Genomic DNA, 15,519 nt, shown 5'->3' on the forward strand with positions numbered 1-15,519 from the left:
ATTACATTTATATTGACACCATGTTCTTGACACCATGTTCTTGTTGCTTGGTAACACTTTTACAATAAGGTCTCATTTGTTAGCATTGGTTAATGTATTAACTAACATGAACTAACAATGAGCAAAACATTTGTTACAGTATTTATTAATCTTTGTTAATGTTAGTTAATATAAATCCAGCTGTTCATTGTTTGTTCTTGTTAGTTCACAGTGCATTGATGTTAACAAATATTTGAATAATGTATTAGTAAATTGTGAAATTAACATTAACTAAGATTAATAAATGCTGTAGAAGTGCAGTTCATTATCAGTTTTTGTTAAAGTAGTTAACTAATGTTCACTAATGAAACCTTATTGTAAAGTGACACCAGCCCACTTGGACCAATGTGTTGTTTTGTTTTTTTCAAAAATTTATACTGCCCCAGTCATAAAAGAAATATTCACAAGTTACAAGTTAGTAAGTTGTTTTAAAAGAAATTAATACATTTATTCAACAAGGATGCACTGAACTGCATTAAACGTGATAGTAAAGAGTTTATTGTAATAATATTGTATCTGTGTATCACAATTTCCACCAAAATATTAAGCAGCACAACTATTTTCAACATTGATAATAATAAGACATGTTTGTTTAGCAGCAAATCAGCATATTAGAATGATTTCTGATGGATCATGTGACACTGCAGACTGGAGGAATGATGCTGAAAATGTAGCTTTACATTTTAAATATAACATTTTTTACTGTTGTTGTTTTGTTTTTGTTTTTCTTAGTAAGCATATGACCTTTTTTTTTTTTTTTTTCAAAAACACTCTTGTTTTAGTTAGTAGAATCTGCTAAGAAAACATTTGTAAATGTAATAGCCCCAAATATTTAAATTGTCATTATGTTGATGGGTTAATTAGGCTGATTCTTTTGATACTTTGAAAGTCAAGACTGAAATAGGTGTTGTTCTTCTCAGCTGGAGCGGTTCAATGATGGTGCTGGAGTGCATGTGGAATTAACATCGGTTACTGGATGACTGTAATTGATCAGGTGCTGAGAGCTGAGAAGAGATTGTGCCTCCACTCAAGATCAATACACCCCAACAGTGCTTGAATATGTGGATGTGTTACAGCTCAACTCTTCAGTATCACACATGAAGACCTGTGTGTGTTCTGTTTAGACTGTTATACAACTATGAGGGCTTCATTGGAAACATAGTATTACCAAAAACAAATGCTTGGTTTTAAACTGTAATTCTTTCTACATACACTACCATTCAAACTTTTGGGGTTGATAAGACTTTTTAATATTTTTGAAAAAGTCTGCATTTATTTCATTCAATTTAGAGAAAAAAAAAGAAAAAAAAATGGTAATATTGTGAAATATTATCACCATATTATCATTTATTGTTTTCTATTTTAATATATTTTAAAATGTAATTAATTCCTGTGGTGGCAAAGCTGAATTTTCAGCATCATTACTCCAGTCTTCAGTGTCACATAATCCTTTAGAAATCATTCTAATTGGCTGATTTGGTGCTTGAATAACATTTCTTTTTATTATCAATGTTTAAAACAATTGTTCTGCTTAAGATTTTTGTGGAAACCATGATAATTTTTTTTTCAGGAAACTTTGATGAATAGAAAGATCAAAAGAACAGCATTTATTTTAAATATATTGTTATACTTTTGAGCAATTTAATGGATCCTTGCTGAATACAAGTATTAATTTCTTCTTTAAAAAAAAAATCGTACTTTCATCAATAGTGTACGCCTTTTTTCAAAGTGGCAAACATTTTTATCTACACAGTGTTCATTAGTGTGTTCCCTGGGAATTGAACCCACAACTTTTTAACGCCGCACTCTACAATTTCAGCCATAAGAACGCTTCATATATATAGATTCGCATTGGTTGGTAAGATATATTGTAAACATGTTGATATATTGTAAAGAAAAATAGAGTCAGGCAAAAATGTGAATTTCCACCTGTATGCACTATATGTTAATTATCAGGGTTTTGTTGTCAATCTACCTTTATTAAGTTGACTGTTTTTATACAATTTAAGTGGTGATTAATGTAGCCAATCTTATTATCCATGTGTTTTTGTTTTGCAGGATTGAGGTTTCCAGTGATGATTGGCCTGTGAGTGGTTCTCAATGGCTCAGAGGAAGAGGCCAGGGACTAACAGCAGCATGGCCACAGAGCCTCGTGCTTCAGCTCCACGCTCCTGCCCAGGCCCGTACCCCGACCCTGAGCACCCCGAGGAGGAGTACGAAGAGCGCGGGGACCCTGAGGAGTCCCAACACTCCTACCACAACCAAGAAGAGGCAGATTTGACAGACAGCCGACCGACCACACCCACCACTCCAGAACATGGCCACAGAGACTACCACAGCCACCCGGACAGCCTGGATGGAGACTCTAGCTCAGACTACGTCAACAATACATCTGATGAAGAAGAGGACGATTTCGATGAAGGGCTACCGGAAGAGGATGAAGGCGTGACGTATTATATCCGCTATTGTCCTGAGGATGACAGCTACCTGGAGGGAATGGACTGTAACGATCCAGAATACGGACACCCGGACGGACACATGGAGCCACCTCCGGACACAGACGAGTGCCAGGAAGTGGTTGAGGAATGGGTAGTGAGAGGGGACGATGCTCATGGTGACGGAGAGGTGCGTTGCGAAGTACTCGAGCAGGACTCTGACCAGCAGCTGTACGACGGCAGACCTGAACCTGTCCTCGATCACCACCACCACTATCCGGATCCCAACCAGGACCAGATTCCACCTACTGTTGAAGATCAGGAAGTGCAGGATGTTGAGGGGAACGAGGGCTACTGCCCTGATCAGGAGGAAGAACCGCAGGTGGGACAAGACAGAGATGGCTACGCAGGTGACTACTATGCCACAGAGGACAATGGAAACTCTATGCATGCGTCACCATACCGGGGGCATAAAGGCACGGAGGGGGAGACGGGAGAGGAGGCGGAGGAGGATATTGATCAGATAGTGGCCGAGATTAAGATGAGCATGAGTATGGGCAGTCTTAGCAGCGGCACTGATCAGAGCCCAGAGGAGCTGGCACCTGATCCAGCTCCAAGCGGGTATCAGCCAGAGACACGCTCCAAACATGAACCCGCTCCTGCCCCATACCCTCAGCCTCACCGTCACGACAGCAGACCCAAATCCCTCAACATCCCCCCTGCCAGACACAATCCTGAACTCCAGAGGAACTTTAAGGTACGACCTCACACACCAGAGGACAGACAGAGATGGACGCAGGACCAAGTGAGAGAGCAGGTTGGTGGATTTGCATAGCAAGCTGTAAATGCATCTGTCTTAAATACATGGTTCAGTTAAAACTGAATAAATCAACTCAGTAAATATGAAATAAAAGCAATAAGATCAACTTAATACATAGGAAATTTGTGTTTAATTTATTTAGCAATTTATTCAATGTATTCAAACTAATATTCTGTAAAAGGAGAGGATGGAATAAATGATCTCTTATCTATTATTGAAATTTTATTCAATTATTGAAATATTATTGATTTTTCTATTTGAATACATTTTAAAGCTGCAGTCCGTAACTTTTTTTTGGTTAAAAATGATCCAAAATCAATTTTTGAGCAAGTACATAACCAGCCAGTGTTCAAAACTATCTCATTATCTTAGCTCGATTCACAACGGTAAGCTTGTAATAATGTTTTATAATAAGAGCGACATGGTGGATTTCCGCGGGAAATTCAAGCATGCAGCAGTTCGTCTGTGCGTCATTACGTCACGTTTGTAAACAGAAAGGAAGGAGTCCATCCAGGCTAGTCGGTTTTATCACGTGAGGATGCTGCTGGTAGCAGATCATTTATAGCCTGTTCTCACAGCAGCTGAAATAATTAAACTTATCATTTTGATGGCGGATTGTAATCCAGAAAGACAATCATCAGTGACAGCTGGAGATTCACCCGTAGTCAAAAAGCAAAAGACTTTGGACTGTGGAGTGGCTACAGAAATTGAAATCTACAGGTAACGCTAAAATACACATAGTCATAGCAATGCTGATGTTGTTAACATTAACAATTTGAGAACAATATAACAGTAATAATAATTTGCACGGTTTGGCATGATTCGAGCTAAGCGATCGTTAGATTTAATCATCATTGGCAGCGTGATTTATTGTAGGCCTAATGCTTTTTTCCTCAGTTGGTCAGAACAAAAGTGGCAGAAATGTTACTTACTTGTTCAGATGATATTTTCCAGTGAAAATTCTTATATTGGTCATACTTTCAAGACGTAGAATCTGTGATTCTGAAATACAGTATCCACACCGGTGCGGTGACCGACAGCAAGCATTAGATTAATCTGCGCTGACGAGCTGTGCCGAGGCACTACGCACGTACAGATAACTGTTCCGCATATGACTGCAATTGCAGGTTTCAAACAGAGATGGCGACAAAGAGGAAAAATCGCGGACTGCAGCTTTAAAATGTATTTTAATCCTGTGATGGCAAAGCTGAATTTTCAGTATTATTACTCCTGTCTTCAGTGTCAGATGATCCTTCAGAAACGATTCAGAAATCATTCTAATATGCTGATTTGGTGCTCAAGAAACATTTCCTATTATTATCAATAGTTGTTTTACTGACTATTTTTGTGATGCAGTTTTTATAGGTTTCTTGATGAATGGGAAGTTCAAAAGAAATGGAAATCTTTTGTAACATAAATTTTTTTTTTTTTTTTTTTTACTTTTGACCAGTTTAATGCATCATTGGTGAATAAATGTATTAATTTATTTGATGATGATAATAACAAAAAGATCTTACTGACCCCAAACTATAGTTAGTATGTTACTATGTCTCACATCTGTCTCTGTGGTTTTCCAATGATTGATTGATTGATTCAAAATGTTACTTATTTTAATCAAATTATAACTATCATCCCCAAAGGGCACTCCAAAATATGCATATTCATTATTATAATTAAATATTAATGTGAATGTTGACAACCCTCATTTAAATGCAAGTGACATTTAAGTAAACGAGACTAGTGCTTATTTATGCCCAAGATTGAACCTCAAAATCCTGAGAGTAATGATCTACTATTTTATGCTCTTAAGAGCCGACGTATAAAATGTGATATTAGGAGATGGCTCAGAATGTTTTCTTTAATATGATGTAAATGTATTTTTACATAATTTTGGGGGTAGTTCTAAAGACAATTATAGAGAATAAGACATTATTACTTGCTGAGTTCGGTTTGAGTGGCAAGTTGAAAAGAATGAAAGAATATCATCTGACAGAAATTGGAACCGTCTCATTGTAACTCAGACATGAAGGGAACCTTGATCAAAAGCAATTTCTTGAAATCCCCAAATATGAATTTCATATGTTCATATGCTCAGGAATAAACAAATTTCCACCCCGCTAGAATATATTACCTTAAGAAGCTTTTTAAATTCCATCCCATTATGCTCACTCAGGTACATTGTGTGTGTGTGTGTTTTTTTTTTTTTTTTTTTCATCTGCTTGAACTACCCAAAAATGAAAACTGGCTCATTGCTAGAAACCCATGACTAAAGTCACTAAGCAAGTAATAAAGGCAAACACAATGAATGTCCATGAATTATGCTAAATAGTAGTCTGGTGCTGACTTTTCTAATGGAAATTTGAAAAATTCTGTTTTCTTAGGTATTTTCTTCGAAATGCCTTTGTATTTTCAAAACAGAATAGGAAATTACATCTGTCCAAATGGGAATTAGGTGAAGGGGTGAAATTTAGTCAGATTGCCTCAGTGGTCCATTGAATGTCTTGTGAAGTTCTATTACCCTCCTGCTTCTTTATTGCCTTTGGGCAATGAGGAGATTACATTTTATCCTGTCAGGCAACAAATGAATTTCATCAAGTAATAATGTCCTTATGTGCAGTTGACAGAGTGCTCATTTGAGACTTTAACTCCCCTGCAGATAGACAAAGATTAAAAGTGTGCATTTTCAGTTAAAGACAACATCTGTTCATTTTACCAAAGTTTTTCAATACATTGTGTTCATTGTACTGTATAATTCGTACTGTATAAATTGTTAATGCTGTCTGCAACCCATCATCTGTCTTTTTTTAATGACACGTTTCACTCATTCCACTCATTTTTCAATAATTTCTCTAAATTTATTCACTCATTTCTCTAGGTGTCTAATAGTGCAGAGCAGCCAAGGAAGCAGCAGCGGTCTGATCTAAATGGACCACTGGAGAACAACAATGTCACTGAGGTGAGCCTATAATCATAGAACACATTAACCAATCAATATGTGACAGTATGCGACCCGCATAATCACCGCATTTTCCATCAGAGCGGTTCTAGTCAATGTCAGCCTGTCATCTTATTTACTTCACATTTTTCTGGCTTTCTTAGACAATTTTTCTGTATTTCCAGCACATCTAAGCTGTTGCACTAGCTAGCCACCAGCCTCCCCCGTGTGTTGATATAGTAAAATAATTGGCTTTGCCCTTTCCTGCCCTGGTTCTACTGTATTTACACAGACTGAGGGGAGTTCAGCCTTGAGCTTCCTGTTCGACTGCTTCTCTATACATTTTTTATGTATTAATGTAACCTCCATAAGAGCCTCGTACCCTGAATGCAAGAGCAATAAAATATGAGACATCGTCTGGGCAGCTACTCAAAACTGCCAAATAGGTGCTCAAAACATGTTTTATAGCGCTACCAAGCATTCTGCCAAGGTCATTTTTAGATCGTTCTCAACACAAGCTTTTGAATGGTATTGTTTTTCATGTGCCTTTTTTGGTAAAAACTGCCTTATGAATGTTTCACATGTGGGAGGTAGTGAGAAATTTGTGAATTAGGATCATGAAGGTCAAGAATATTAATCGTTAAACCTTCTTTAAACCTTCTTTGGTTGTCGAAAAACTTCAGATTTTTCTTCCATTTTTTTGTAAATATGTTATTTTACAATTTAGGGAACACTAGCCCAATAAGTCAAAGTATAATGGTAATAATCCACTAAGTGCTCACCCAAGGGAATTCTGTTTGTACACATCACTTGCATTGGGATGCAACTCTCTTCTTATGTCATGTAAAGCAGTATTCAGTCTTGCCTTACTTCCCCTGAACACATTTAATTAGCTTGGCTGAGGGAGCTTTTGAGTCCTTAGATTGCATTTAATGAAGGCCTCTTGAAGCATAACCTCCATTTGGATGGCTCTGTAGTAAAATGATGGCTATTACTCTGTCTGACGGTGTGTCTGTGGCCTACGGTGCTCGGCACAGTCCTGCAAAGAACCACTTCAGAATGATTGACAGGATTTTGTATTGTGATACAATGAGCCTTATCCAGAGTCATCTGGATGGTTTCCATTTGATTCTGAGTGTTAGGTTATTTATTTATTTATTTAGGCTCATTTTCTATACTCTGGCCTGGATGCCAAATTTTTTGATAACATTATTTTATTAAAGTTTTGATTAATTAAGCAAAATCACACAATCGTCGAGTACCACACAGCGCTGCTGATATTCAGTCCAAACAGCATGATAAAAAATGATAAAGTTAAATATTAAGCGGACAATATTTTCCACAAAATATTGTCAGTTACTGTCTGTTTTGCTCAACCAACTAATATTACAGAAACAAAGCCACATGCAGAACCGTTATTAAACAATACAATAATTTAAGTGATTCAATGACTCACTCATAAACACAATAGCTGAATTTGAAATAGCATACTTCTCTTACTACAGTATATCTGGCATATGACAGAAATAGTAGGAGTAGTACTGTACGTTATGCTACTTTTAAACAAATCGTTTGAGCGAATGATTCAATGACTTGCTTATAAAGACAATCTTTTGTTTCGGTTGAATAAATGGTTCCATGACTCACTTATTAAAGGTGATAGAGAGGATTTTTTCGTCGACTGAGAATCCAAAGACTGTTACTGAGTTTTTGAAATGAGCGCATGCGTAAGAACAGCCCCCTTCCTTCACAGCTCACTTCAAAGGAACGCCTCCCAAAACTCGTGCACAAGTATTGGAACACGAGTGTTTACAGTTTCAAGTAATATTGCAAAAATGTATAAAACAAAACATCCTCTTTAGCACCTTTAAGACACTTGTTGCAATCTTGGAAACCCGCTCAGCCAATGAAGTTCAAGGACCAAAACTATTATATATATTTTTATTCTAGTCTCTAAAGGTTAAATACTTTATAAGCATGCTGTATGTTGTAAGCACGTTTCATCTACTGTTTCTCTGTTTCTTAGCCAACAAAGAAGACGGCCTCATTTCCCAGCTTTGTGGATGGTAAGCAAGCATCTTGTGTCTTTTATTTTTTCTGCATTTGATAATCTGCCCCCAAAACTTATATATTCTATTGAAATTAAATCAACTCAAAAACAAATCAAATTCACCAAACTAACTCAGAGCAAGGAGATTAGAGAGCCGCGCTGAAGAATGCATTATGTCTCAGAGGATTTACATGGTGAAATGAAGGCAGAATTGTAAGCTGTTTTAATGGGTTGCAGTGGTGAGACAGTAATTAGAGTTGTCATGTTTACTAATATTAGTGGATGCTCAACTAGAGAAATACTCACAGACTATAGCAGGAAGCGAAAGAGAGTTCTGGAAAGCAGGACAATCGATTGACCGCAGCTTATTTTTGGTTTATGGCAGCCGAAGATGTATTGCTGCTGTCATGCCTTTTTTGGGCACAAATTCTGCTTTCTATTAAATGGATAGAGTTCTGTCACATTTAAATCTTGTGCCTGAATGATGGCAGTATAATGTGTCCCATGGTGGGTGTCACTGACGTCCACATTTCCATATCACACAGGCAGAATACACGCAACACACCCTGCTTTTCCTCATGTGGCCACCTTCGTTCCCGCTTTTCAGTGTCTTATCAGCCCTCACTGTGGGATGGCATTGAGAACACACACATATTCACACACACTTTCATACACATAACATCTGCATGCAACTTTTCTGCCTGATAAGCTCACACTCATATACCTTATCAGTCACTGTGAGGTGGTCTACAGAGGAGGTGGCAACACAACAAATAGCTTTAATAATGAATTCTCAACGCTTCCCTTCTAACAGTGCCGGGCCCATGTGAGCCTGAGGACCTCATTGATGGGATTATCTTTGCCGCCAACTACCTCGGGTCCACTCAGCTTCTGTCAGAGAGAAATCCATCTAAAAACATCAGGATGATGCAGGCCCAGGAGGCAGTCAGCCGGGTCAAGGTACAGAACCCTAGAACCTCTGCATTTCCATTTTATTTTGGCGTGGCTCTCAAGCAAAGCAGTTTGGATGAAGCTAATGCAGATTTCTCTGTGGAAAATTAGATGAGATGAGATTTGTTTGTTTACACCCCAGGACTTGTTGACTAATCAGTAGTTATAGGATTATTTTCCATGGTGTAGCAGTGTAATCCCTCTTCCTCCCAATTGGTTAAAGTAGAAAGCCCTCCTGTTGCCATGTTACATGGAAAATTCAAGTGAATTTATTGTTTTAAGAGAACTTGTGACTCAATGAAACTGGCAGTTTTTTCCCCCCAAGTCACTTTGGATACTGATCTTCTCCAGTAACAATTTATGGGTAGACAAAAAACTAAAGACAAAGCTCTGTACACACTTATATATTAATACCATCAATTTTTTTTTCTCTCTCTCTTTTTTTTTGCATTAGCAGTAGTGAGGTGTGATACGTATTATTGTGTTGTTTTAACAGTGTGCAAGCCGACATTGAGTATGTCATCGCTCACTTTGCAACAATGAATGCCAATGAAAATAGTTCCAAAAAAAAAAGCCAGAGCAGACCCATTGTATGTCTCAGAGCAAAACACAGTGGTGTTTAGTTACTGAATGAATCTGCGTTTTTGAACCAATCGTTTTGGGTAATGATTCAATAAACCATTCACATAAAGGCACTTGCTTTGTTTCTTAATGAATCATCCATTTTGAACAAATTGTTTGAATGAATGATTCATTGACTCACTACTGGTGGTTTTAATTTTATATCTAAAAATATATTTTCATTTTTCATATATTTTCAATAATATTCAAAAATTTTATTTTTAAAATCAAAAAGTTAGTTTTGTTGATACTGGTTTCATTTGTACGGAGTCCCGCACATGACATTCACATGATTTACTAATTCGTTCCCTCGATTTACTAAATTGTGCACACAATTTACTATTTCATTCCATCGATTTGTTAAATCGTGCAGACGTTTTACTATTTTGTTCTCTCAATTTGCTAAATCGTGCACACGATTTAGCCCTACTATTTTTTTCCTGCATGTCATGTGCGGGGCTCCGTACATTTGAATGCTTACAGTGTCTTAAAATTGTAATGCCTGGTTTCACAGTCAGGGCTTAGATTAAGCCAGGATTAGGCTTTAGTTCAATTAAGGCATTTAAGTAGATTTTATAAACAGGCCTTAGAAAAAAACATTACTGTGCATCTTGAGACAAAACAATGGCACTGACATATTTAAAGATATGCTTTCAGTTAAAACAGCTCTAACATGCATTTTAGACTGGGTCTAGGCTTAAGCCTTGTCTGTTAAACTGGGGGTAGATGAATATGATTAAATGTAAGTATTTGACATAAGAGGTGACACATACATTTAGTATGGTTAAAAAAAAAATTGCCTTTATAAATGTAAAAATGCCCTGGAAATTATTATAGGGAGGGAAGTGTCATTGTCAGTGCCATTTCCACCGCCCAGAATATATAGAATATGAAAAGCTTTGAGAGTCAGCTGTCCACAACCGGCCTCAACCAGAAAAGTTACCAGCACAAAATCACACTCAGCAAAATATTGTCTAATTATCATTATCAACAAAATCCCTAAAAAATGTAGAGATATCAATGTTAGTCAATATTTCTATTCATTTTGCTGTTAATTACTAGCCATGATTGGCACTCCACTGCACTGGGGCAAGAGTTAATGGATGTGTTGTCTGTCCTGTATTAGATGTTTTATGCCTCTTAGCAATAAGCAATGAGAATCCACACAAGCACAGTGAGAAGCTGCTGTCCTAACCAAAATATGCTGTGCACGATGTGTCTCAATCAGTTTCAGACTGCCTGGCTCCACTCATGCTTGGTATACTTCAATTTAGCTTTTTCAGGACAGAAGCAGTTCTCGAGTAGTGCATCTGAATATAAGAAATGGAAACATGCTGTAGAGCCGTAAAATTTGAATGCATCAGGAATATGCGACTTTTGGCTAAGTAAGATTGTTTAGTAATGACAGGAGTGTCTGTGAAATGTAAAAGCACCGCTGTATGGTCCTGTGGATCCATGGTACTTTGATGGTTTTAGATGGTAATACTTGGATCAGAATGATTATCATATTCATGGTATTTATATGGCACATACTTTAAAGAAAAAACATTGTATTACCATGGACATGTCCAAAAAAGTAATGCCATGGTACTTTTTAAGCTAGTGAGATAGAAATCAAATTTTGAGATAGAAATGACATTTTAGTGCTTTGAAGTGGTGTATTGAAGTATTATATTCCTTATAAAGCAGTAGTCTTTAATCCCTAGTTTACAATGCTCCCTCTTGTATTGGATGTTATTTTAGGAAAAGACTGTTGTTGTAACTGCAGTGATGCTTCATTGCGGTCCTCCTGGTCAACAGCTGGCAGTTAATTTTACATGAGATGCTCCACAGTGGCCCACTAAGCTGCTCCACATTTAGAAACACATACCTATGGCAAGGACAAGCACACACACCCACACACACGCATGCACACAATTTGTCAGCTGTGCTGCTTAATATCTTTGTGGAAACCACAATACTTTTTTCAGGATTCTTTGATGAATAAAAGCATTTTTTTTTAAATAGAAATCTTTAGTAACATTGTACTTATTGCCGAATAAAATAATATTATTATAATAATTTTCACGATTTGTCAGGTGTTATCTTTGATCATACTAGGCCCTGTAGAGCATTCATGAACACATTTGTCAAGTGAACTGAAGTTCTACAGATATTCCCTCAGTGAAGAACACTGCATTGTGAATCAGAATGCAGCTTCAGCATCCACCCTGGCTACCAGTGATCTCAGACCTCCTTCTCTTCCCTCTGCCAAGGGCCAAGCCGGTCATTTCTCTTGCCAGCTACCATTAAAAGCCATTCAAAATGAAACCATGGCAACACACTTCTCTCCCTCTCACCCTGCTGTTATTATGTGGCTAGATTCTTAAAGACCCCCTTTGGTGAAAGTCAAGTTTTTAATGTTTTTTATATGTCTATGTGGTGTTTTTAATATGCTGTGAGGCAAATCATGTGCAAATTCATAAGTCAGCACCATTGTTGAGTATTTTCTCCTTAAAGGTGCCCTAGAATTAAAAATTGATTTTACCTTGGCATAGTTAAATAACAAGAGTTCAGTACATGGAAATGACATACAGTGAGTCTCAAACTCCATTGTTTCCTCCTTCTTATATAAACCTCATTTGTTTAAAAGACCTCAGAAGAACAGGCGAATCTCAACATAACACCGACTGTTGTTACGTAACAGTCGGGATCATTAATATTTACGCCCCCAATATTTGCATATGCCAGCCCATGTTCAAGGCATTACACAAGGGCAGCCAGTATAAACGTCTGGATGTGCACAGCTGAATCATCAGACTAGGTAAGCAAGCAAGAACAATAGTGAAAAATGGCAGATGGAGCAATAATAACTGACATGATCCATGATAACATGATGAAAACTGTCTTTCTAAATGTTTCATTAGCATGTTGCTAATGTACTGTTAAATGTGGTTAAAGTTACCATCGTTTCTTACTGTATTCACGGAGACAAGAGCCGTCGTTATTTTCATTATTAAACACTTGCAGTCTGTATAATTCATAAACACAACTTCATTCTTTATAAATCTCTCCAACAGTGTAGCATCAGCCGTTAGCCACGAAGCATAGCCTCAAACTCATTCAGAATCAAATGTAAACATCCAAATAAATACAATACTCACAGGAATCGATGTATGCATGCAGCATGCATGATGAACACTTTGTAAAGATCCATTTTGGGGGTTATATTAGCTGTGTGAACTTTGTTTATGCACTGATAGAGTCGAGAGCTCGGGAGGGGGCGAAGAGCGCAAGCAATTAAAGGGGCCGCAGCCTGAATCGGCGCATTTGTAATTATGCCCCAAAATAGGCAGTTAAAAAAATTTATTAAAAAAAATCTATGGGGTATTTGAGACACATTCAGGGGACACCTTAGACTTATATTACATCTAGTAAAAAGACGTTCGATGGCACCTTTAAAACTGCAATGAACCAAAGATAGTCTAAAAAACGTATTTGAAATCGCCCTTGTTCTCTACTTCACAAATATATGTTGTAACCAATCCTGTCAATGTAAGGGCAGGCTTTAGCATATCATTAACTATGCTTCTTTGGGGGTGGTAGGGTCTGAAGGGAAGCCAGGTTATCCCGGTATATTTTTCTGTTGACAAGAAAAACTGGGTACATTTAGCAATATATAGCGGGTGAATCATGTATATGATATATATTTTGATGTTATGATGAACTATATGCCTTTCTATGATGTTCAAAGCGTGGTTTTTAGAAGGCAGATGTCTGACTTTGAGATGGTGAACAGGAACATGGTTTGTGTAACATTAGCAACACATTATTATGTTTGATAACACAGTCAAGCTAAAGGTTAATCAAATAAATTACCGTTAATGTATCCATTGTTGTAGAGAGCAATACATAAAACGCATTACCGTTCAGATACATCGAGCCTGGATAATTTGCTCTTCAACTTCTTCCTCTGAATCAGTTTCTGGTTCAAACATATATGGCTGAATTAGTTTTTCCACTTACCGTCTTGTAGCATTATTAACTACAGTTTACCGAGTGGATCAAGTAGTCTGAGCTGGTGTGATTGAGTGGAGGCGTGGACTAATATGCATGCATAGTCACGGATCCGTGTATACTAAATAAAGCAAGGGTGTAGAGTTACATTCAAGCTATGAAGAAATAGGGAAAAATTTTTAAATATGTCATTTTGGTGATCAAAGATGAGTTTTAAGGTACTACAGGGGGAGTTGAGATGAACTGCACAATCTTCCTTCCTTTTTCGCTTTTCCTTTTCCTCTCTTTCTCCTTCTTCCTTTTAGTATCTCGCTCACACACAACTCTGACATCCATGCACTCACACATCTGCTCTTCCTCTCTGCAGATGATAATGTGTCTGTCCACAGCTGAGTGCGCAGTATGTCAGTGCAGAGCCTGAGGACAGTGTTTTTCTCGTCGCACTTCTAAAGTAGTGATTTCCAACCTGTTGTACGCATACCCAGAAGGGAGGAGACAGCCCACTCATATAAAACTAAATGGGAGAAATTGTGGCACTCAATATGGTGGCTATGGGTTGCACTTTAGAGTTAAATGGTCCCATCAGGTTTTTTTTTCTGTTTGTTTACTCTTGAATGTGCATCAATTAACTGGACCAGCCTAAAATATATAGTGTTGTTGTTGTTGTTTGCGTGAGTTGAGCCAAAGAAGCACAATATGATACCATTGGTGTCTGATTTTATTCCTGATTTGATGTTATCAAGATCAAAACACACATGATATGCAAACACTGAACATGATAATTAGCTTTCCCTTCACTTAATTCGGTTTAATCTTACATGTTCTGCCATTGGCCTGTTGTACATGTATAAATTCTCCTTAACGTTTGATTTCGCTTTATATGTGATATGTCATACTTGTTGTTATGAGTTAAAAGTAATTTGGTGTCGATGAAGGGGTACTTGAGACTCACTGATGGGGCTGTGGAGGAGAAACACTGACCACACCTCAGTCTGTCTCTAGTATCTCTCATCTTTTCTGAATAATAACAGCAGTACCTAAGCCAACATAATCGCAGCACATTCCTTTTCATGCTGGCCAAGAAAGAAAGATGTAGCCATTTCTTTTGTTTTAGGGAAGAAACATCGGAAAAATGCCTAATGTTTTATTGAAGTGTATCCCTGTAGCCTCCAGATTGATGCAGTATTTATGCAACATTCATCGCCCACACGTTCACCGTCTCATTTCCCCTTTACTTTCAAGCTCTTTCTCTCTTCTGCTGTTGATTTATCTCATCCTCTCTCTCTCTCTCTCTCCCGTCTGCCAATGGAGGATGAGGCATGTTGGCAGCCAAAATGACAGTAAAGGAGTAGTCGTGCACATGATGCTCAACCAGAAAAAGATGAGAGCAGTTCAAAGGATCATGCTCTCATTCAGGTGGAAGAAGGTGGAGAGAGAGAGAGAGAGACCTGAATGGGATCAGAATGTTGAATGCTTTTACTGATGTGTGCATTCAAGCTGCTCATACACTATCTAACTCATAATGAGTGGGGTCTTATGAGTGTTTATAGATTGAGGTATTGCAGGGCCATTTTTACCTCTTTCTAGCATTCTCTCTTCTTTATGTTTATATTGTGTATGTTCGTTCTATACAAATTTACTCTTATAAATCAAGTAGGCTATATGATATTTG

At 37.5% G+C, this 15,519-nt stretch overlaps 1 protein-coding gene across 5 annotated transcripts in view; it reads left to right on the forward strand.

Moving 5' to 3' along the window:
* apba2b (amyloid beta (A4) precursor protein-binding, family A, member 2b) overlaps positions 1-15,519 on the forward strand; it is a 98,215-nt gene that overhangs the window by 65,723 nt on the left and 16,973 nt on the right. For 4 of the 5 annotated variants that reach the window (XM_048184342.1, XM_048184345.1, XM_048184346.1 and 1 more), the window contains 4 exons: positions 2,098-3,291; positions 6,170-6,250; positions 8,256-8,295; positions 9,094-9,239. In XM_048184342.1, the coding sequence (XP_048040299.1) occupies positions 2,140-3,291; positions 6,170-6,250; positions 8,256-8,295; positions 9,094-9,239 (1,419 nt within the window). In that variant the 5' untranslated portion in view covers positions 2,098-2,139. Of the gene's footprint in view, positions 1-959; positions 1,034-2,097; positions 3,292-6,169; positions 6,251-8,255; positions 8,296-9,093; positions 9,240-15,519 lie in introns of all 5 variants that reach the window. The other variant, XM_048184343.1, reaches the window with a different exon arrangement.

The sequence above is a fragment of the Megalobrama amblycephala genome, linkage group LG3 (assembly GCF_018812025.1).
Source record: "Megalobrama amblycephala isolate DHTTF-2021 linkage group LG3, ASM1881202v1, whole genome shotgun sequence".
NCBI classification, from domain to species: Eukaryota; Metazoa; Chordata; class Actinopteri; order Cypriniformes; family Xenocyprididae; genus Megalobrama; species Megalobrama amblycephala.